Source organism: Nipponia nippon, unplaced genomic scaffold (assembly GCF_047370975.1).
Source record: "Nipponia nippon isolate SJK-2023a ecotype South Korea unplaced genomic scaffold, ASM4737097v1 scaffold_1, whole genome shotgun sequence".
Lineage (NCBI taxonomy): Eukaryota > Metazoa > Chordata > Aves > Pelecaniformes > Threskiornithidae > Nipponia > Nipponia nippon.
In genome coordinates, this window is record NW_028262290.1 from 46203638 (window position 1) to 46228861 (window position 25224).

General features: G+C 40.4%; 1 protein-coding gene across 7 annotated transcripts in view; it reads right to left on the reverse strand.

Annotated features, from left to right (window-relative positions):
- Positions 1 to 25224, reverse strand: part of SPIDR (scaffold protein involved in DNA repair) — a 208036-nt gene that overhangs the window by 64067 nt on the left and 118745 nt on the right. For all 7 annotated transcript variants that reach the window (XR_015703862.1, XM_087753773.1, XM_087753750.1 and 4 more), the window contains exons 9-10: positions 8482 to 8692; positions 6375 to 6625 (exon numbers count right to left, since the gene is read on the reverse strand). Coding sequence is in view for 6 of the 7 variants with exons in the window: in XM_087753773.1 (XP_087609899.1) it covers positions 6375 to 6625; positions 8482 to 8692 (462 nt within the window). In the remaining variant the exon portion in view is untranslated. The remainder of the gene's footprint in view (positions 1 to 6374; positions 6626 to 8481; positions 8693 to 25224) is intronic.

Here is a 25224-nt window from a genome sequence, read left to right on the forward strand (position 1 = left end):
CATCTGCTGATCTATGCAGATAATTAAGTCTGTGCATACGAAGAGTGTTTACCTGCCCAAGTTGCACAGAAACTACATGCAATATTTGGGTGGTTAAATTTGTCTCCCAACTGTTAGCTCGGCATGTGTCCATCTAGGCATTTATAACATTTATCACTGCTCATGGTAGCAGGAAAACAAATCTTAGAGATGCTGTCTGGCTTTTATAAAAGTTTTGGAGAGCTCCAGCACAACTTTAACACTTCCTCCAGGTCAGGACTGAAGTCATATAGTCAGTGAAAGGAAGAGGTGTAAAACGCACACAAAGGATTTCTGGCCTCACTTCTGTCAACCACATAACTCAGAGATACAAAAATTCAAGGGGAAGAAAGGTCAAAACCAAGAGAAAGATTCCATACCTTTTACATAGGCCATCTTAGAATATTTCTTGACAAATAACAGGTGCTGGAAAATTACTATTCCTGGTTTAAACCAGGCAACGTACAACAGCACATACCTTGATTATGGCTGTAGGGCTGGAAAATTACCTTTTCAAATTGTTAGCTTTCCACTCCCTAGACTGGTCTCCACTATAGGATAACATACGGGGCGGGGGGGGGGGGCATGTTGCTCTTCCCATTCCCCCCATTTACATATTCCCTTGAAAACAAACAGTTTGGTGGATACAGCCATAAAACAGATAGCAGCGGGAAATGAAGTGTTCAGGTGCCATAAAGCTGCCCCAGATTTCTAAAGCCCTGTATGCAATCATCAGATGTGGGAGGTGTGAGAAGGTATGGTTACAAGGTAAGTGGTGGTGAATACACAACTCTGTATAATGATGCTTCCATGCCATTTATCTGTCTCTCTACGTTATTTACGTATCTCTGCAATTTCTCTATCATGGGGAATACATCGTTAAGTAGAGCTGCTGCTACTTCTTGACCAAGAAAAGGCTTGGGGGGTGGATGTGTGACTATCTCCTGTGAACATATGGGCACTTTACTGATCAGTCTAAGCACCTGAGTATGGAGGAAATACAAGCTAGCAACAAGTGTCTCCTTTTTGCTAGATGCAGGAGCCTGCAGACACAGTGTTGGCCATCTGACAGTTGGTTTTTCTTACTGCCCATTTGCTTTCCAAAGAGACTGAATCCCTGTCACACTTGTGGTCTATGCTGGCTACTGTCTTCTTGAGACCCTTTTCTGTATCAGTAGCTTTTACCACTGCCCTGACATATTTTAGAACAATGGCAAACTGTTTAATCGCCTATTCCCGGTGCAGGGCCGAAAAACAGTGGTGTATGTTGAGGGGTCCTTTTTTGTCTTTGTACAGAGTATATCAGATAACAGTGCTTTCACCTTGCCCTTGGACAGAATAAGATTATGTAAATATTTAGCACTGAAAAATAAACGGTAATGTCAAATTAACAAATTGTTGTACTACAGTGGCACTGGAAGAAGCCCAAGTTCCATCAATCTGTCTGCAGCATCAGCAGCAGGGAAAACAGACTTTCAGGGCTATCTGGGCAACAGCAGAGGGAAGCTACAGTGTTAAATATACAATACAATTTAATGTCTCAGCTGGACAATGTGATACCAAAGCTGTTTTTCCAACCAGTCTTTTATCCTTATTCTCTGTTTTGGTGGCTCCAGTTTGAGAATTACAAACAGAGCAGGGTGGAGGCAAGAGGGAATAATCCAAGTGTCAGGGAGTCTTAACTGCGAATAAAAAAAAAAAAAAAAAGAGAGAGAGACTTCAAAGCAGAAACAGGTTACTAGACCTTGAACCACATCTGTTAGGAGAACTATTACAAATCTGTCAAGTAGCAATTAGATTACTTTGCAAGAATATTAAAAGCACGTATCTTCATTTCTGAGAAGGATCTGAAAAGGGGAAATCAGAGAAAACTTCTAGCTTATGGAGTACTCTCTACTGCACTTCAGTTACCTATTTCCTGTTTATTTCCCACTTGAAAAATCACATCCCAGAAACATAATGTAATTTTTAAAAACTTGTATTTATGACCATTCCATGTAAAATGTTTTGTTGAAAAAACACAAAAAACAAATGGAATGCTGTAAACAGATTTAAGTTAGCCACAAAAAACATTCTGACAGATGTTAGCATCTGTGAACATGGATCTTTCACGACAGTCCTTTCCAATCTGGGCTTTTTTCAAATAAGACGACCTCCAGGGTTTTTTTTTGTTGTTGTTGTTTATTTCCATATGCTTTATAAAATTTAAGCTAGGTTTTCTGTACCAGAAAGGTGGGTGACTTTTCATTATATTGGTCCACCTACTTGGAATGCTAGTTGCAGCACTTGACACTCAACTTTTAGTTGTGCATGCTGCCAGACAGGTTAACCCATTGACTAGATTTGTGTTAAGATAAACAGCAAAGATGATTAGATGAATTAATTTTACAGGATTACCACTTGCCAATAAAACTGTCTTACACAGAATTACATAGGAACAGACTACTCAGAAACTTGCAACAACTTGCTAGAGCATAATGAATCCCAGCAACTGACTATCATGTTTCTGGGGGCCTGCTCAGAAAGAGAAATGTGACTTTCCCCACACTTCTATTTCTTCCAGCCACTAAAACAAAACCTCGGCTCTTCTAAGTAGTTTGCTCCCCAAGGGTCCTGCTTGCATGGTAGCAGGCCTTTCCACTTCTCTAAGATCTGGCAAATTGAAAACAAAATAACGAGCGAAACCAAAAGAACTATTGATGACTAGTGCATAGGGGCAGACCACATTAATTTTTAAAGTCAATGGACTGTCTTTCTTTTGTTCTTGGGATAGAAAGTTATAGCAGGCTAGAGTGCTAACATTCAGGTAGGAAGTAGGTCAAAACATATGCCAAGAGAAGCGAATGGAAAATTTCTCTAGTCATCCACAAAGATTTTAAAATGTGGATTCACAGCTATAGCTAGCATTGTTTTATATTAGCAGTGCTTAGCTTTTCCTTCTTAACAGGCAACACCCTTTTCTGTCCAGCCTCCTCACCCAAATCTTTTGAGCACTCTGACCAGTTTAACTGCCTAATAGTCCTAAAAATGCATCTATTTTAGTTTCATCAACTACCACACAGCCAGCCCTGTCCTTTAAGGCATAAAACTGACCAGCTCTATTTTTTACTGAACTCACGTGGCCCGCTCAAAACAAACAGATACTGGCAAAAGCAAAATCCAAATTATACACTGCTTTATCCCAGGAACACAAAGTACAAGGCCGACGCGGTGAGTCAGACACCTCAGCGCCAGTGAGCTCCTCAGGTTGACAGGAGTCTCTTTGGGATCCTCGTACGTCTAAGCCAGGCCTTTTTCAAAAAGAGTCAAAATAACTGTGTTTAGACAAACATGTGTTGTGTCATTAGCAAAAGTATCTCTCTCATCAGAGGGGAAAAGGCAGCAAAAAGTATGCCAGGAATGCTAGAAATGGGCAGACAGTCACGGCGAGTCATATTTTCTTCTTTTTTTTTTCCCCCATGAAACTCCTTCAGCATGAAAAGTCGATTTGCGAGAGCAGTTAATTACGAGGGGGGGGGAAGGCAAATGACTCGACAATAATGCAGGGAACAGGGGGCCAATTTATGTATGACAGAAGCTGGAGAACTTCACTGAGAAATCATTACAGAGACTGCATTTTCGGGAAATGGTTTAGATACTTCAGCTAAACAGACTTAAACCAATCAGATACATCCATTTGTCTATCAGTAAAAGGCCATATTCTATATATGTGTATTTATGAACAATAAAAGCTAGATGCATATAGGCATTACCATGATTTCTATGCTTTACCCATGTTAGTTTTAACCAAGTAAATTAATCCATTTCCTTACAATGAAAATAGAGGTTTCTCCCACAATTTGACAGTCTGTTTCTAGAAACTGGATGCCTTGAACAAAATGCATCAACTTCCCCTGCTCCACATTTAATTTCATGCCTCTTTTCAGCTTACTGTGTTTTTTGTGCTTCCCTGTGGCAACAACATGTAGGTTATTGTGGAGTGCTACAGAAGAAGATATACAATAAAACAGCCTAAAATACAAATCAATTAACTATTCATCTACCTTGCTATCTAATTAGAAACTTTTGTTTACGAAACAATGAATTATCTAACTAATCTTGCGTTACAAAAAGAAGTTTAGAAAGAAAAAAAGAGGTTTTTTTTAATTACAAGAGAATGAGCCATCATTTGGTTCAAAGGACTGCCAGAGGGCGTTGGACCCTTTTGCTCACTATCAGGTGACAGACACAGACATTTTTGATAGAGGGGAAAAGTCTCATGTGGATGCTTATCAGCCATGGAAATAGCAGCTGATAAAGCAGTATGAGGTGTTTTCCATTCCTCAGTCTTCAAAAGAAATGTTCCTTCTCTTCTTTGCAAAAGAGAAAGTGGGTTGATTTTTCTCTTCAGGATCCAAAAGACAGCTGCGAACGACGACAACCAAGCTCTTTTCTGAGCTGGGACATCTATAAAATTTGAGGAACTTCCTAGAGGCCAGTTTAACAACTGCACGTGAGAATACCCAGATACAGCATGTACTCAGAAGCAATGGACTCTCATTTTTTATTTTATTTCTATTTCAAGTTTGACATAAGAAGTGCAATCTGAGATTTCTCTTTTCTTTCACCCCATTCCTGTGAAGGGTGTGGGCTCAGGCAGGTTAAATACCTCATTTGAACTCTGCTAGAATTGATGGTGTTAAAAATCTGCTTGAATAATAGACTCTTAGAAGAGTCTTGCTATAGTCTTGCTATAGAATATAGCAAGAATGAATTAAATATAATGCAATGAGTTCACACAACAAGATGTACTGATTACTTTTTAAAAAATAATGCAAGTTAAGGTCAGTATAACTGTTACATGTAAGGAGCTTTCAAAACATGTAAGGAGCTTTCAAAACATGTAAGGAGCTTTCAAAAACTATTGGGGACAAGGCTGTTGATAATTACTTTCCTGTGGACGATGACTGAGCTTGCATTATAGGAAAGAACAATCTTCCTAAGTTTCTCCTGGAGGAATTTTATTGATCAACAAGTGCTGTAAAATATCCGGTGGCTTACAAGGTAGCAAGAATTGGGAGAATTCCAGTATTTCAAAAGCTCAGGAAGAAGGACCTGTAAGCATGCTACTACCCACCAGCAGGGTGGCTTAGAGGAACTCAAATTCTTCGAACCTTTGAAGAATCCCTTCAAAGCCTATTACAAATTACATCTGCAGAGTTCTCAATGGGACCTTTTAAACTAATTGCACATCTCCATTCAGGTCCTAAACGCTGCAGGAAGACAGATCTCCTAATGTCCTGAAAGGTTGAAATTAGAAGCTTTATAAAAGCTCTGCCCCTGTAACACACTTTAATAAGCTTCCCGAGTGAAAACAAAATCAAATGTATCTTACCCTTTAAAATTTTAAGCCAGCATGAACCAAAAGTTAGTGCAAAACCAAAGGAAGGAAATTCAATAATAGACACAGTGATCTCAGACCCAGAGTTGCTGAGAAAGACTTTGAAATCAGTCTTTGGTCTCAAACCTTGAGGATCGTAAAAGGAGAAGGAAAGGATTCAACAGTTCAGTACTGGTCAGAAGGGAAATCTGTGTCTGGCATATCTTTTGTACTTAAGAAAACAAGGTCCCGTTCTTGATTCCCTACACTGAAATCAGACCAGTGTTAGGATGCAAAGACTAAAACAGAAGAGGTTAAAACCGCTGGTCTAAAGCTGTATGCTCCATGGGCTTTGCATATAAGATTTCTGCACTGGTGTTAATGTTTTGACACCGGATCACTTTTTACTGCAGAGGAGCTGAACTGCTGTGACCTCCAGATTTCCAGAAGTCAACAGGAGCTTTTTCCAGTGGCTTCATAATGGAAGTCTGCATGTGTACACCTATGTTTCTCTAATGGCATCTGTGCAAAATCCCCATTTTAGAAAAGCCTTTTGCTTCTCCATCTCTCTATGTATTTCTCTGTTGTTTCAAACGACCACTGTACGAGCATAACTTACTAGCAGAGCATACTGGAGACTGAAATAGGTAAATGAGAAGTAACAGTTATTCTGTGAAACTCAAGGAACAGCATAAGATGTCGATGATCATCACTGGTTTTACATTAACTTCCCATTAATTCGTTTTCAATCTTCCTGTTATCTGTTGATGACATGAACTATAGACAGATCCTTCCCTGCTCTGGGCAGGACAACTTCTGTGTCACACTATACCTATTAAAAAACTACACCACTTCCATCAAGAGCCCTGTGCCTTGCTGAGTGTGCTTATTCCCTGTCAGCTGACAAATAAGAACAAACATTTCCGAACTCCCTCCTCTTCAGTTTCTCATATATCACAGCCTCAACAGGAAAATTCCCGTGCATCTTACCACTCACCTAACATTTGGTGGATCTGAATTTATGATGGGTGCTGCACAAAGAGGCTTGTTTCCTTGAATGTGGCTTCTGCAACCTTCTCTTGCAGGCAAACAGTACACCCTTTGGATAACGACTCGTACCTGTGCTTCTCTCCATCCCGCTGCTCCCTGGCTTTCCACCATTTCAAGCAGAGAATCATTAACAGCACTCCATGCTAAGGGATGCTGTTTCGAATCACAGTTGTTATGGATTTGTGGAGCACAAGCAACCTGGTGAAGGAAAACCCATTAACAGAAGCATTTCACAGGACCTCGAAACAATGTAGTGCTAAAAAGTGAAACTTCAGCATGAAAAATCACTGCAAGAAGTGCAAAATCAGTTTCAAAACAATTACTGAACCTAAACTAACTTACAGACTAATGGCCAGTATTTATTGTGGATTTTTAATGAATGCGCAAGAGAGTTGAGCACCCAGTGCTTTCCTGTATTTAACTGGTGCTCTGGATGGAGCTAACTCAATCCATGAGAGATGAGGGTGACACCAGCAGGAAACAGAATTGATATTAGTATTGACAGTTCTTCCCCTTGAATTGAGTTTAATTTTTACTTCTTTGATGTTCTTTCCTTCCTCTTTTAATTCCTCTTCTAAAAAAAGAGGTAAAATCCATCTTGAATGATTCCACACTTTCAGATTAAGGTGAAAATGAACAGGTGCCTAGTTTTATGGAACAGTAAGTTTGTCCTCAGACTTACAAAGTTCAATGTAAAATGTTTCAATCTAAAAGAATTAGATGATTAATGGAAAGTATAAAACTGTGAAAGTACAAACCTTAATTTATTCTTTCACTACTTCCAAAACATATTTTATGAATAAAATAGTCCAAACTTTAAAAATAAATTTTATTAATAAAATTATGCTCCATTTTGCCTTAAGCTAAATGAGTAATTTCATTAATTTTAAAATAAATCTCTTTTAGTAAAAATTGTCTGCAAGTACAGACTAACATGGCCTATATATATAGGCCCCTTCCCAGCACAAGCCAAATTTCTATTTTCACAACAAAACCTGTTTTTCTAAAAAGCTGGGTTCCAAGAAAGGTTTTCAGAGTATTACAGACTGTGCCATAAGTATTATCCACCAGTAGAGAAGGAGAATTTGCAGCATTTAAAAGACAACTGCGGTACAACACTACCCCTTGTCTACAAAGCGGTTGCAATAAAAGTTGTGTACTGAGTTCTAAATGAAGTGGTTTTGTTTGTTAGGAACCATGAGGGGAACAAGTAAATTGTTCTGGTTTTCGAATACCACAGTAGAAGCTTTTTAGAAGGTAGAGTTGAAGCAAGAAAGGAGTTTAGGATTTGATTTATGTAACTTTCTCATTCCCAGGCCTATAATGGGAATTATATATAAGCAAATACAAAACGTTGACACTCAGTGTTGTTCATCAAACTTGTAAGGCCAAAATTCTCAAATATTAAGAATGATTTTGGGTGGCCAATATAAAGCTTGAACAAGAGCCTTACTTTCAGAAAGTGCTGGCACAGACTATCAGAAAACCAGATCCCTTAAAATATCTCAGCTTGTACAACCACAGCTAGAGACATGCACAGTCAGTAGTCATTTTAATACAGACAAAGTCAAAATAGGAAAGCAAACAAATTGAAGGGGCAGGAAAGCAGGGTTGTGTTACCAACTGATGCTTTAAAGTAAAGATAGGATCAATTAGGAAATTAGTTAAGAAATAGGAGTGGGAAAAGGGAATGTTTATTTAAATAATATCTTAAGTGAGTTAGCAGAAAACAGATTTTATTTCAAATAAAGCTTAGCTATTCAGCTATAAAGGATAACAGAAAAATCAACGAAAAACCAAGCTACAATGACTATTTAGCACAGTAGCGAGACTTCAGCAAAATAATCTCACAGCAGTTCAGCATCTGGATGGGCCAAAAGCCTCTGCTAAGAAAATATTATTAAAATAAACACTGCATATTATTCAGCTGTGGCTAAATGAAAGGCAAAACTGAACAGGTCAGTATTTTAGAATTTTTGTTTTTGTTATGATTTCCAAACATCTGCTCACCAACTTCTTACCAAGTGCTAAACTGTGAACCAAATGGACCTTACCTGATTATCTGAAGATTCCTGATGTAACTCATCATCAAGGTCATCTAGTCTGAATGTCTGTGCCAAAGATATAATATTCTTCCTAATAAGCATCTTCGTAAGACCGTATGTCTTCTCTCTTGTTTCCGAATGTTCACGGAGTAGCACCTTCTGACTAAAATATGTATTCATGATAACAGGAACATCTGCATTTTTGAGAAGCAGTTTTTGCCTGGAAAAAAATTATTTAAGTGGCATCAAATCCATGACAAGTTAAACTACTGATAAGCACTATTTTAAAATGTGTGTGGTGGTGTATTTCTCTCCCCTTTTTTCTATAGTTACCACTAAAACACTCAAAGGTGTGTTATCCAAATTGCAAATAAACCACCCCACAGATACCTTCAGCTCGGATCAGCCCTATTAGCTCAGGCATAGCCCTGGGCGAGCGGAGCTCCACTGTATCCAGGGACAACTTACACCTGGAAGCCAGCTGAGCTGACGAGCCCCGTGAACCCCATCTGGCTCCACGCAAATGCTACTTGGTGTCTCCACGTTGTCAGTGCAGAACCAAGACCACCAGGAACCCCCGCGTACAGTTACTGAGATAAAAGCCATGAATGAAAGATTATTAATCCAGCTCCGTGTTAATTCAGACCGCTGGCTCTGCTGGACCCAGCCTGGCCCTTGCAGACCAGGACATCTCTCTGGTGAGCGCTTCCCGCCGATCCGAATTCATTCTCACTGCAGCCAGCAGCAAGCTGTTCCTCCCGCTCTTTCTCCTCTCTTTTTCTAAAAGCAAAATCTTATGCTTTTCCTACGATATGCCACATATTATTTTGCCTGTGTGTTTGCTGCTGTCATAAATGTGCTCTCCAAGACCCAGTTTTGGCTTCTAGTGACAATGTAAATTCCCAAACAGCTTCCTCACATGCAGCAATTTCTCACCTAGCAGATTAACGTAATGGTTGCAGAATCTCTAAACACACAATAATTTAATGCCAAAGCATGTCTCAATGTCAGGATTTTTTCATATGCTAGTATCACAATCATACATTCAGAAATACACTTTTTATACTCACAGGATACAAATCTGATGAAGTCAACTAACAAAAACAATCAGTAATCTCATTTTCTAGAGGCCATCAAAACAGAAACAAAATTCACTTAGTGACTTCATTGCAGGCTGTGTTTTTCTACTATTAGATTTGTATCGCTTGGGAGTAAAACAAGGCCTCCTGCCTTGGCAGCAAAGCTGAGCTGACCTGAGTTCAGAAGGAACTTCAGGACTTCAGCCTCCAGACTGCTCAACAGTCACATTATGGAGATGAAGCAAGTTTTCACATCTATGACATTATTTCTCAAAATGCAACCATGCAAAGTGAAAAAAAACAAACCAAACCGAACCAAACCCTACTCAAAAATACTTATTTCTGATCTTGGTCCATACAAGATCTTGACCATGGTCTGTTTTATAAGAGATTCCTTCATTCTCTACAGAGCTAAATGGAAATTAATGTGTACATATTTTCAAAAGAATAGGAAGAGTTGCAGCAAGTTATTAAATATAATCCCAAGTTTTTTATAATTAGGAAAATAATGCAATGGGAAGATGATCTCTGCCTTTTAGAAAAAAGTATACATTTAAAACTAAGCTTGCAACTTGAAACTATGAATCATACACCCAAATTATAAAAAAGATGTATTGCTGTGAACACTCACGGAAGTTATGATCTGAAATAGAAAATTTGTGAAAAGTTACAGCATAAAACTAAGTGCTGAACTTCACCATGATGCCTTACTGCCATCTGTAAACTCTTCAGATCTAAGTGAGCAGCAGTTCATCCCTAAGGGACACTCAGTCCCTTGACTCCAGGTGGATTTGCTAACAAAGGTCCCGGTTAAGAAGAGCAGGACAGTAGCTCACGTGGCTGCCAAACTGACACTGCCTGCTGATTTTCTGCATTACAGGATTAAAACTGAGGAATTAGCTGGGTCAGCAAACCAAGACATCTCTGATCTTATGAGATTTTTAAACTGTCACTACCCTCTCTTTTCTGAAGAACAAAAATGTATACAAAGTTTCCTACGGATCTCAGAACAGTTTGGGCTGTCTTTATATGCAGATGTGGAATGAAAATTTTAGCACCTACTTTCTTGAGACGTCTCTGTTCAGACCCAAAGTAAACAGGAAATCTCTCTGAACACGAGACTGTGACGTCACTAATGTCAGAAGAATGTTTGCTTGATCTAAATAATCTCATTCTCAAAAAAATACTGACGTTAGTAGCAAATCATTCGCAGGAACTCTGAGGTTTATGGTTTATTTTTATTTTCCTGTGCAGATATATGATCAGGTTTTGGTTTTTTGTTGGGTTTTTTTGTTTTGTTTTTTTTTTTAAGGCAGGTAGGTTTTACTGATACCCAAATTAGGTGTACCATGGTTTTGCTATGCCTATGTATGCATTCCATGCCTTGAGTACTTCTATAACCACCAAGAGCTTTCTCGGCTCAGTTTTCATCATATCATTACACAGGTAATGCATAAATTAATGGCTACTTGGCTTTTCCACAAAGCAAAAAAGAGACATACATACACTTTCAGGAGAAGCCCCCCATTTCTTACCTGCAATTAGTTCACTAAAAACACTTTCCTTAATGAATCGCTTATCTTAGACCTGCACAGGTGGCCACATACTCAGCAGCAACTCTTCAGCTAGATCAGAGGAATAATCACAGCAGCCTACTTAAATCTCCCCTATTTCTCAATGGATGGATTTCTCCCAATAGGAAATGAAAAGGACCAGAAATAAAAAGAAATAATAACCAATTGAAATGAAAGAAAGAAAAAAAAATTTGTAATAAGCTCACTATTTTCTGTACAGGTGGATGGCTAAATGGAAGTATTTCATATTTATATATACATATAAATATATGTAATATATATAAAGTAATGTATATTCTCTCTATATAATATATAATAAAGATTCTCACATTTTATATAATTATTCTTCAATATGAAGAACAGAATTATGGATATAATATTAATTAATCGAATGAAAACTCTGCTCTTTTCCAGAAATTCTTCCTACTATTGCTCAGCTCAAACAAGTTCTGCAGGATGGGAGTTTTGATTATCATCATCATGGCAGAAAATTCTGCATTGCCACTGTCTATTGCTCATACTGTTCTCTTTGCAACAAAGGCAACCATGTTGGAAACACAAACACACACCTTAGTTCTTTTTGTCTGCTTGGAAGATACAGTCTAGGGCAAAGAAAGCCTATCAAGCTGGAACAGTTGGGGGGGGAATCACTTCTCCAAGCAATCCCTGCAGTCCTGAGCTGCATGTGTTGCCCCAGTGCCTGAGACACCATAACTGATCACCTCCTTCTGTATCTGTTCCAGCTGCAGATTCTCTACAGCCAGAAGCAGTCCTACTCTGTGGGATGCAGAGTGCACTCTCTAGCATCCTTTTAACAGATCAAGTGTTAAATGGGCATTTCAAGTCTTCTATGACGTCTCTTAAATTTCTTTTCTATCTGCTTCCTCATATTTAAAAGCTTATTTTCAAAGAATGAGAGACACTTTATTCAGCCAATCACACAGAGACAATAGAAAGAAAATAAAGTTCACTACAGACTTGAAAAAAAACAAAACACCTCTCTTGTACTCTCTGATTTTCTTCCTGCTCAGCAAAGTATATTTAAATGTTGGATTAGTAGTTGACTTCCTTAATAACTGCCTTTAGAGGAAAGGTCGTTTGTAATGACCTGAAGTAGAGATTGTGAACTTTTTATACTACAGGGCATTTTTTGTCCTGGTATGTAGACAATCAGCAATTGCCGTAACTGGTCACATGCTAAAGGAACATGAGGCAATAATGTTATTTTTTTTTCTTTTCCAGCAGCAGCTTGCTTCTCTCTCCAAGGACATAGCTTGTTCTTTCTCTTCCTCCCTCCTATGATGAAATGGCAGAGTAGAAGCAGGAGATGTCCTTGCCTACTTCTCTGTTACTTCTCTCACCATTTGAGATATGAAACACTGCAGAACTTACAGCACGGCACGGTATAAAGTAGCTGAAGTTTCACCTCGAGGCAGGGTCTTAATCCTGCTGCCGAACAGTCGGCAGGTTTGCACTGCGGTCTGCCCCGCGCAGCCCATCCACAGGCTCAGCCAGCGAGAAGTTGTGACTCTATGGCAGCAGCTAGCTCTCAAACCACACGCTTCCGCTCAGTTCTGCTGACATCAAACGGCAGCGCTGGTTCGTGAACTCAAGATGACTCTGGATCACTTTAAATTAGAGAACATATTTTTTTGTTTGCTCTCCCTGGGTATTTTATTGGGCTTTTTTCTTTTTTCTTTTACAAAGTGTAAAGTGCCTAGAGCATTTTTTGAAGAGCACATTGCATTAAGTGAACACTCTTAACATTTCAACGACCTACAACATGCACTGTAATTAAGAAACAGGCTAATTTCAAGTCTCAGAACAATGACTTCTGCGTAAAGAAGCTTTAACACCCACCAAGTGGAACAGCAGTAGTACGTGCAGGGTAAGAGCATGCCAGAGCCTTACTCTGTTGCCCAGAAGCACGAGGAGTCATCCCCCATAGGAACACCATACAGGGCCCATCCTTAACTTCCTAGGAATTGCTTATTTTGTCCAATATGGAGGAAGTTGCTCATGCTGCCTCTTACTTGGGCTTGAGTGCCATTTACAGTGTTTTACCTGTGAAAAATTATAACGTGTCCAAGAAATGCCCGAATACCACAATAATGATAATAATTAAAAAAAAAAAACAGTGAATTCCCCAAGTCCAGACAGATCTCTGCCCACATACCACCCAAGGACAATAACTATCTCCCCAATATGTAGCCCAAATCAAAAAGCCATTTGGAACAGATCTACCTTCTGCCATGCCTAGAGATTGCCCAAACACAGAGTTTTCATCCATGAGCGAGTAATCTCACCACTCGCACGTAAGCCTTCATCGTCATTTACCATTGCTTGAATGATCTGTGTGAATACTGTGTTTGCGAGCTCAGACTTTCATAATGCAAAATTTCTTCCCCTGCCCCAGCCTCAAAGACAGAAAACAAAAATCAGCTGGTATCTCTTTCTTTGAAGTTATCTTATTCAAAGCAACAGATTATTGCGGGACAAGTTCTCAAGGCTGATTGTATTCTTTCCTCCATGAAGAAATAGTATTAACCGTCTAGACCAATGTCCAGAGTCATATATGTCAAATATACCATTCTCAGCTGTGTCAGGTTTCCAAAGAAATATAGCTTCAGCACCTTAAAATAGCAGCTCTGCAGAAGATACAGCAATAAAAAGCTACTCAAGCTACGTCTAAAATGCCTGCTTCTAGCATCTGATGCATTTTATTTGTGAATGGCTAGACATTTGTTTTGTTTCCCTATTGGAAAAATATTTTGCTTGAGGACTCCTTCCTTGAATACAACACACAGAGAAAGGAATACAGAGCTATTAAATGTATATATTGTTATAACCTAATCTGTTACCATTTGTCACTCAACCTTAAGCGAAAAGCAAACTCTAAGGAAATCAGTAAAACAACGCAAGTAATGAAAAGAAGTCTTCTCTATTGTAACAGAAGTTCTTTCTGCAAAATAATATTGTACTTTTCAACAAAATTACTTGTAAACCTAAGAAATCACTCCAGCAAGAAATTACTGCACACAAAGCCAACATTTTTATCACTATATCATTTCACTAATTTCAAAGTAATCATATAAACTAACCACTGGCTTGCCATGGTACTGCCTTTTGAAATGTGACACCCTGTAGCATGAAAAAAGTTGTATGGAAATTTTCACATTTAGAAGAGCTTTGCTATAAAAAGCTTGTGGTTAACATTATGCACTATTATATCACACACCCAATGCTCTCACCTCTGCAGGGAGGTGCACTGTGTGCTAACTGAAGAGGATGTACAAGTCTTCTGATGTAGGAAAGCACAGACGGATATCAAAACAAATCTCATTCACCTCCAGGAAATTACTGTAATACTAGGCTTTACCGAGACTGGAAAGTAGGGAAGTTTCTTAAAGCTCTCCAGCCACTTGCTTCGGCGACGAAGAAAGCACCTGAAATTTCTAGCATTCTGAACCACAATTTATCATGACAAAGCTTAACCTTTGGTACCACCAAACATAAAATCCCACTCACAGGCTACGCTTACGCACGAACTGGCACGAAAACAATCTCTTGAGCTCATTGGGCGAATACTTTTGACAGAATTTGCTAAAAATCTACTCCAACTGTGATGCTGTAGTGTGTAAGCTGGGCACAAAGCAATTTTTAAAAGATTTGAAGTTCTATTGGTAAAAAATCTGCACGCAATAAAGCGTTAAATGAGAAAGTTGCTTTAATAACAAAACAAAAACACCCCCCTACACCCAGTATGAGGGTGTTACAAGTAACTGAGGAGGTATAAATATCGTGGTTATCTTTTCATAATCAAGATGTTATGAAAGAATTCCGAACTGTGTGTTTACCCCATATATCAACTTGTGTCTGACTAGCCACGAGCTCATTACTCAGATGACTTCTTCTCTCTGCTCCTGCTGCTAAACTGCACGTAGAGTATGAGGTGGCTGAGGGAAGATGGCTGGAGCCACCAGAAAGTCTAGCAATATATCAGAGGGATTCTGAAAGGTGAAAAAAGGGAAGCAAGCAAACTGCAAAAAGTTACATCATATTAAAACTCATGGTGAATGTTAGAGATAACAAAAATGGCTGTACCGGTGTGAGATCAGAGGCCCACCTACCCCATACTCTAGCTTACAGCAGCAAACAACAGATGTTTGAGGAAGACTGCAAAAAAACCCACAAGCGTCTAGTGAAAGTTCTCCAGAACACTCTCTAATAACTTCTAGAAACTTTCAGCTTAGGGACTTCCTAAGACAGAAGTAGCATCTTCGTAGTTAACAGTCCTTGGTAGACTTTTCTTCCAGGAACTTGTGCGCCTGCTTTTTGACCATTTGTACGTTTACAGCATCCACAACATCCTGCAGCGTCCACAGTGCTCTGCAGTCTAATTACACGCATGTGAGGAACCACTTCCTTTTATTTGTTTTGATCTGTCACCTAGTGGTTACATTTCTGCCCCCCACTTCTTGCTTTTAAGAGGCAGTGAACAATCATCCCTCTCGATGCACTTCCTAATACAGATCTTTATCACATCCTCTCCCAGCCACTGCTTTTTCAAGGTGAAGAGCCCTAGTCATCTTAGGCATTTCTCATAGGGAAGCTGCTTCATACCTCTCCTTGTGACTCTTCTCTGAGATTTTTCCACTTCTGCTATGTGTTTTTGATTTGGGGGACCGAAATTCCAACCTAAAAATGCACCATGAATTTCTACAGTGACATCATGATGTTTCCAACTCCATTTCTAGTAAGTCTTACCATTCTATATGCTTTGCTGATCATTAGATGAAAACTAAGCTGACACATTAATGAAGCTATCAGAACACTACAGCCACATTCCTGGATAGTAACAATCTAGAGTCCTTAATTTTATATGCGCACTTTGAATTTACCTACAATTTTCTAGTGAGAGAAGTCAAATCCTTCCTCCAGCCCCAGTTCTGGAGCACTCTATAGGAGGATGAACATGTTCCCCCGTCCATAGGATTGTGAGGACCACAGCTTGCCATTGAAGAGGAAGGAAACCTTCACAGCATTCTGTTGTACAGAAGGTGTCCAATTCTTTATTTCCTTCCTAGGCACCACGACACAACACAGATTTGAGGCAACAGGTTACACCAACAACTCCTCTGCCGGTGGTGGAAAGGGAAGGAGTGTGGCCACTCTGCCACCGTTACACAGCATCACCACTCCTGAGGTATCAGGAGAAGCTGCTTCTCAGGCCAGAAGAGCTCTGCAATACCCGCCCAAGCAGCTGAGGGCCACATGTCAGAGTGAAGAACTTGAGCTCAGAATTTCTGACCAAGGCATGGAGAGTCAGGGTACTTGGTTGGTTGGTTCAAGTTTGGAGGACTATCAGAGAAATTTGAATAAATAAATTCCATTTTAAAACACGTCGTTCAACGTTTTGTAGAGCTTATTAAGAACACCAGCCTTTTCTCCCACAGAGGTTTGGCATTTGCTATTAGCAAGGACTCTTTACGAGTCCATGCTTGCATACATGCTCACAAATGTCCTCACATGCATAACAGGAAGAACAAATACCTGTCTCTGAGCAAACTCTAGTATTCAGAAAGACATCTCAATATATGCATATGTTTGATTTTATTTAGGTATTTGATTACTAAACCTAATATTAAAAAAAAACCCAACCAACAATGCAACTACAAAACAACCAAAAAACTCCCATCAGACTCATTCTTGTACTCCTCTCCTTGTTCTGGTACTCATCTCTGGGCTTTTCCTATTGTTTCTTGACCAGGACATGGAGCAAGACCAAATTCTGGTCTGGCCTGGTGAAGTCACTTCTTATACAGACAAATCCAGTGCTATCAGCACATTAGTACAGGAGGAGTAGCTGAAAGTAGCAGTAGTTCTGGGTTCTCCGGTAACACAAAGGGGATCACAAAAGGCAGCGAGAGCTTGCTCAGTGCCACAGAGCGCAACAGCAAAGCAGAAGACTCCCTCTGAGCTGGTCAAACTCTGCTTCAGCAAGAAGGTGGGCAGCAGCCTGGAGGTCTCAATGAATAGCACCAGGCAAAGGGAGGTTGCTGGACCCCTGGCACAGAGGGCTGCCATCCAGAGCTCCAGAGGTCCTTAGGCAGGTTTTAGACCAAGTTTACCTGCACTGTGGTCCATTTCAGCTTTACTGAGCTGAGAAAAATAATTTTTTTCACTGTATTTGCTGCTACCATTGATAAATGTGTAACAAAGGTAAAGGCGATGCGGATAAGCCATGTACCACAGAAATCTGTTTTAGGCAAACAGTAATCCAACCACCACAGTCATCAGTGAAAAGACAGCAACGCTAGCGGCTGGAGTGGGAACTTTTTTACTGAAACACCCTGGTGTAGGCACAGCCTGAGTGAAACTTTCAGCCTGGCATGGAAACACTGCTATCTTGTGATAAACAAAATACTGTTCTTCTTTTCAGGGTGGAAAAGAGCCCTCAACAGTGTATGTACTTTAAAGTTATCACTCACAAGAATTACTTTCAGAGCTTCATTTTGCTTCTATGTAATAGTACATAACTTCTCCATTAAATCACAACAGATGGATTCTATGGCATTGCTCTATGACAGTCGAAACAAGGAAAAACCCTCTGAGAAATAACATTTAAATTCAACATTCTCCTTAATGTTGTCTTTTTTTTCTTTTTTGAATCCAGAGCAATCTTAATATTCCTGCATTACTTCAAAGACATAATTGTACAGAACAAGCAAAAACTTCTAATTCTAATACTGAAATCTTATACTGGTGGTCTCCAGGTCATTGCTTAACTTTTGGGTTGTTTTATTGCACTGAACATTTGCAATGACAATTAGCCACCAGATCACATCTGGCAGAATCTTCTGTATCACACTATTCTTACATGCCAGAATTTCTTTTTTGGATTCATGTAAGAGGGCTGGTGACTCAGCAGAGCAGACTCAGTGATGAACCCCTGGATTGCTTTTCTGTGATCCCATTAGCCTTCAGACGCTACGTAGCTTCAGCATGTTCTAGGTTTACTTTTCTGTTTCAAAGAATAAGCCAAGTTTACCTACCACAATTCTCTGTGTTGCAATCATATGAATACAGCTTCTTGAAACTAATTATAAGCCAAGTCGAAAGAAGGGAGAAAATACCAGACAAATAATTACAGAAATAAAACCTAAGACCAACTTTTTCAGAACAAGAACGAGATCTGTATTTTCCTAGAGGACCTAAGAAAACAGAATTACAACCTGATTCATTGCTTGAAGTACTATCCTAAACATAGTAAAACTCCTACAAGCCTGATACAAACACACCCACCAAAACAGGGGGCCATCAATAACCTTTAAAAACTGGGAAGAGTCCTGGCAGCAGTGAGGTGGTGACATATGGTCATGCGTGAAGGACCAGTTCCTGGACAACCCACTTCAGCTAAAGAGCTCTGCAGAAGCCACACACTTCCAGTGGAAAGGAGCATTTTGGAGTATGGGTACCTCTCATGATTGCACCCAGCCCTTCCCTGCCGAAAAGAGCAGAAACAAAGCCTTTGAAGTTGTGGGAAAACACCTGTGAAAACATACAGATTCTGGAGAAAACCAGTGAGAGAGACAGAAGGGAGAAGGTGTGCCATCATGGAAATCTTGGCCCTGGCAAAGCAAAAAACCCTGAACTTTGAAGTGAGACTGACATTCCAAGAACAATAGCGAAATTAGCCAGTACAGAGAAATGTTTATACAATGAAGGGTAAAACAACTCCCCTACGCACACATTTCCCAAGCAAACAACTGTAAGCTAATCGGGGGCTTAAATATATCCTGTATTGTTTAACAAAGGATGGCATCCCTATTCTCAGGCCTGGAAGCTTCATACCAAGCTTCATAAGCAGGGATTCTGCAGCCAAATTTGAAAACCTGAGAAATATGAACCTAAAGAAGGACTGCTGACTGACTTCTTATATAGAAATCATCATGCATTTTTTCTTCTCTATACTTGTCACTCTCTATGTACCTTCACTAAAATAACAGCAAATACAGTATCACTGTACAATATGCCAGGCTTTACACTATGTACACAGGATCAAACCAGCCCGTTTTGGAGTCGAGTCATGCTATCACAGGCAAAACCAGGAGAAAAAAATCTTTGACAAAACGATCAGGCTCCAGTAAAACTACCTGCCTTTCCTCCTGACTACTCCCACTACAACTGAAGTACTATTGGCAAGAAACCATCTTCTAACTCCAACAGAATTATGTTTGTACCAGCTGAGACTCATCCCTACCTAAGCTGAAATTCTTCATTTTTTCCCACTTTGGTGGCAAGACTCTCCCTGCTTCCTTATTTATTTTGTTTTTTATTTAAAAGTGTGTTCTCTTCTTGTTCAGCCAGGCCAAGGGCTGGCTTCTCTTAGTCTCCTTTCGCAAGGAGTGCACCCTGGTCTGCAGCCACCCTGCTAGGCCCTTCCTGCACTGCTCCTCCTGGTGCTGGCACTCTGCAAGCGAGGAGAGAGCTTCACACTCGTATTCATGTGCAATTCAAGGTGGACCTAAATAAAAATTATTCCGTTGCTCAACTGCATCACTAAACAGGACATGGAAAAAACATACACAAATGCAATAATACTAGTGCATTCTTGCTTTAAGTTGTGCAAGTAAATATATTTAGGATATTGTGTTTTAACACATATTTATACACCTGTTTTTAAAGCAAAATTACTTGTGTTCTGTATTTTCCTCTTTATCAGTTGCTTTAAAAAAAAAAAAAAGCAGCATACCTGAAACCAGTGCAAAACTGTCTAGTACAAATACTGTTGGAAGAGGAGTCTTTAGGCTGATTTCCTGTATGTAAATGTGCTCAGCTGAAAAAATGTCCAGGGCACGATTCCTGGACTACGATACAGGAAAAAAGAGGAGTTCCCTGGCTTAGTCAACATCAGAGGGAAGACACAAGGGACTCATAAAGGGAAAAGAGGCCATTCTGTGACTCTAGTATGTGCGTGCACGTACACACAAAAGTGCATGCACATGCGTGTGCGCTCCCTTCCCTGCCTTGCCCCTGCCCCGGCGGGGCGGGTGAGCTGGCGCAACATCCCCTCAAGGGAACAGCTCTTGAAAGATCAGATACGGCGTTTTTACATTCAACTGACTGCATGCAACATTCCTTTAAAAAAAAAAAAATATCTGTTTGCTTGCTTGAAGCGTCACAAAGATAATATTCACGTCTATGACCCTGACTGTCTCTGGTCAAGAGGCAGAGAGATTGTGCAGACCGCGTTGCTTTCCAGCACCCCTGGGACGCCCGCCAGAGAACAGCGCTGCCGTCTCAGAGGAGAGGGTCAGATCCCTCGGCCGTCGGCTAACGCTGTTAGCAGTCCCTCTGGCTAACTGCTGAGAAGGTGAATGGCATGCACCGGAGACTTGCCTTCCGCAGCCTTACGTCTGTGATACTGACATACACAGCAAAAACACCGGGGTCCTGAATTTGGGGAGAGAATATTATTTTTTCCTTTAGAGAACCTTACCCCCAGATCACTTGTCTTTCCACTTCTTCTTTATCATTGCTGTCCTCCAAACTCCTACACCACCACCCTCTTTAAGCATCTGCCAAAACATTCATATCTGTTTTCTACATTGTGGTTACATGTACATGTGAGCTGAAAATCTTACAATCTTATTTAAACACAGCTTCGTCATTCAGATATTGTTTGGGCAACCAGCTATATAGAACCAAACAGCATTAGAGAATCTCATTTCAAAGCGTGATTCAACTACAGGAGCACTCGTTTTAAAGTGAATCTAACTTACTGTCCTTCCTATAAAAACTTGCATAAGTGCGTTTTAAAAGAAATGTTGCCAAGTGCAGAAATGCAACCTCTGCCCCTGGAAGTCCTTGAACTGAAGTTTGCTGAAGGCTGGCAGGTTAATCCAGGGAAGAATCCGTCTGTGTTTGCCCAGTCCTTCTATTCTCCCACCAACATGCACTCCTGGAGATAGGGTACCCAGATAGGCAGAACCACTATCTCATCTGATAGGGCTGGTCTGCTCATCACACCCACCACATTTTGCCTCCATGCCAATAAAGGCATAGCCTAACAGAAAAGCAGATCATGAAAAGCAGTTAAGCATTATGTGCATTTTTAGTATGCTCAAGCTCATCCCGTCATGTAATACCTTCTGCTGCCACAGACCACGACCGCAGCCAGTCGCGTAATGACAGTAATAAACGTATGTTTGCACAGCTAAGTATATGAGTATACAAATCCCTAACTTTATAAACTCGTCACAAAAAGCATGAAAGGCTTGAGATGCAAGCAGATTTCACTTTATTTTATTCTAAACTTGTTCTGGGACTGCCATTTTTATTTAAGTCTACTCTGTAAAGGTTAAAAAGAAAAGTTTTGAATAAAATTCAAGACCCTAATAAACCCAAGAGTGTCTGCCCAATAGAGAGCACCAAAATACCTATCACCCACAACAGCTCTCCATAAATGTAAACCCTCCTAACCCAAACCCTCCCCCTTTCACTTCAGACGTTCGGTGGCCTTTACAGGGCGCCTTCAATGTCTGGCTATGTCTGGTCAGGAGAGCACACGTTAGTTTAGAAAGCCCCTTGAGGTCATCCAGGGAGTTTCTCTTCCGTGCTGTCAGAGGGTATCTGGCTTAAGGACACACACTAAACCTTTTTCACGTTCTTAAATAACCAAAAACCAGGCCTAACAGCCATTAAACAATTTTTAGAATGTGGTCAAATTACATGTCCATTACAAAATATGTGCTTATGTGCAAGGTTGGCTTACTTCTATTTAGATAATACAGGCACATAGAGATTGCTGTTGTATTTTAATAACATTGTAATGGTAACAAGGTCCACATGAAGGGCAAAAATAGTGGCAACTTTTTGAGCAGGCATAGACAGGAAAAAAGCTATGCTAGACTAAAAAGCATAGCAAAAGAATATTGAAAATTAGTAATTCATGCAGCAGAATGAACTGCTGGTAAAATTCTAAGCAAACACTTTTCCTCTGTGCTCACTTGTATCATCTTCTCTGAGGCTGAGCCTTTACCATGCTTCCATCGCACCTAGGCTTGGACTGCATCAAGTGCGCTGTACTTTCTGAAAGGCCAATAACATCTTTTCGCTACCATAACAGACTCAGACATACAGAGAACGCTGCAGATGAGAAGATTAGGGGGAAAAAAAAAAATCCATCTAAGCACAGACTCAGTATTGAATGCTGCCTTCTTTTTTTGTTTTGTTCTTGCTTTTTTTCTTTCTTCCCAGAAAGATTCTTGCCAGCTGTTTTGCTCTCTTGGTATTCCAACAACGAGCGAACATCACCCCGTGGTGCCGGATCTCAAAGGCAGAGTTATGATTAACAGTGTTATAATTAAGTGCCAGCTGAACAGGCGCAGCCACAAAACCAGACTCTGTGGCTGAGAGCTCATGGTCCCACTTGGGATCCCCCTGCGCGCTGAAATCTTCACACTCTTCCCCTCTGAGCCAGGGAAAGGGATGGCATTTCCAGAAAGAACACAACACAGAGTCACTGCTGGATGACAAAAAGGGTTTCGACATTGAGACCTACGAACGCTGCCCGGTTCCCCAGTCGAAGGACGTAATTCAGCTCTGTGCTGAACCTGCGCACGGGAAACGCAGGTCAGACGGAGACCTGCAGGACAAGGACCACGGGTATGTGCAGCCACGGTATCTCATGCTCAATACGGAAAATATTCCAGAGGCTGGTGCATTCTTCAGATAGTTTTTTGAAAGAATTATTACCATTTAGATCAGTATAATTTGCAATAAATAAAGTAAATAAACAAATAAATTCCCTTGCTATGTCCCTTAACGTCACCTATTTACCTTGAAAATCAATTCAGTTAGTTTTACTTTCAGTGCTCCTTGCTGCCAGATTAAGGTTGCTACAGGGCACACGTTATTTGATAAAAGCAATTCTATCTGCTGGCATATACATATGGGTTTGTTTTATGCCACAGAAATATCTCTATGCTTTCCACAGAAACTGGATGTAGAAGTTACACATGAAAAAAACAGTACCTGCGGATGCCCTCCTCCCAAACTGTAAACATCGCAAGAGACTTCTAATATTTGTTTGAAAACACTTGCCCTAAGTGATAATCCTGACAGAAAAAAGGAAGTAATTTTGCTTACTCTGCCTTCAGGTGGCTCATTAAAACACCTCCTATAAAAGAAGAGGATATGAGTCTCTCCTGAGAACTTCATGCTTAGGCTAACCATCTTTGGGGAAGGATCCTGGCAGTGAAAGACTGTAAACTCAATTTCTTGTTTTAATTTTGTATTTAATTTGTCAGCAAAACCAAAGTTCATAAAGAAGGCAAATTTTGACAAATTGCAACTGCCATGAGCTCTGCTAAGAGCAGGATGTAACATGAATGTAATTCTTCAAGAGAACAAATTATAATCATTGCATCCAAACAAAAAATGCTTACGTTAATAAGTTTATTCTATGGTTTGCCAACTCTTCAGGCTGGGTGCTAAGGAGAATTTGCTAACCTCACATTCACATGATGAAGTGATCTGCACCACATCTACTACATGTCACCAGTACAAGACGACAGTTGTCCTGTCAGGTGTTTTGGATTACAATTAGCCCTTTCTTTCTTTATAGCTATAATACCTTAAAACTGCTGGAAACAGAAACAGGTAATATAAATAAAGCAACAGTCTTTCCAAATGCAATCTTAGAAGCCTTGCCCACCCAAGCAATTTGCGCCAAGAAACAAAATGGTTGCTTACAAAAATAGTAATTTATTTGTATATCTGAAATAAAATACAGCACGTGTACTAGGTATATGGTAAGAATGTTTGCTGCTCACTTCAGCTATAGTATACTCATAAAATTAAGCATTTAAAATATGTCACATGGATGGGTAGAGCGGCACAGTCTGCAGGGAAGTGTAAAGTACTACATGAGACACTAAGGTATCAGTAAATAGCTGGAGACGTTCCAAGCCTAAACATTTATCAGACATTTAAGACTGGGATTTATCTAGCTAACTTTATTAACCGGTCCCCCCAGACTCTCTTGACAGTTGATGAGCAGAAACGAACAACTTCAGAATGAGGTCCATTTGATGTCCTTAAGAGGAGAGGAGATACACTCCAAAAGTGCCAATTTCCTTCTCCCTGTTTCCTACAGAAGGATTAGAGGCCCGTACTTGCACAGCCATACCACAGGTGCCTTCAGTTGTACGCTGCCTGTCACACTGCTCAGGCAGGGCCAGCACAGCACAGAGGCAACCTGTAACCCGGCAATCCCCTTGCCAAAGCAGGAGAAATGAGTTCTGCAGAGGTTCTCACAGCATCAGCTGCTCTCAGCATCGCAAGCTCCATCATCACATCACGGGAGGCTTCACTGGGCTGTGAAAAATCATAACGAAACCTTACTACAGACTGCTTCTTGCCTCCTGTAATTAAATGTACCTCTTGCCCAAGAGGGAGATCTTCCCACATCTCCCTGGTGCTGGGAAGAGGGAGGTCGTCTCATCCACCTACTTTTGTGGATCGAAAGATACAGCTAAGAGAAGAGATCTCCATTCCTATTTCTGCTTTCTTTTACTTTTCAACCATGAGAGAACACTGTAGTAGAATTGCATGAAAATGGAACTAAATCACTCACAGAGAAACCACACAGGTTTTTTCACATCCCTGAACACCAAATCAAATGTCACGCATCAAGTAGAACACCCACTGAGAAACTAGCACGGTATCACGCAGAAGAATTACACTCCACGTTCTCCTATGCATCTCCAAACTGTGGGAGCTAAACCGACAAACTGTTGCACCAACAGGAATAACACCCGTGCTCAGCACCACCTTACGCAGAACAAGCGCAAGTGGCTCTGAAGAAGTGAACAGCACAGCAGATACAGCGAGGTCATAGTCGTGGCCATACAGCCAAGAACTGTAATACATCCACGAGCATATGATGTGCTGTAACCAGTTCATTCTCTTCTAGACCCAGCTGCAGTGGCTGAACAGGATACCTACCCCTCATGGCTGTTCAGCAGCGGGTACCGCCAGGACTTCACCACCCCTACCTACCGCAGAGCTCTAATCCTTTCAGGGCCAAGCCA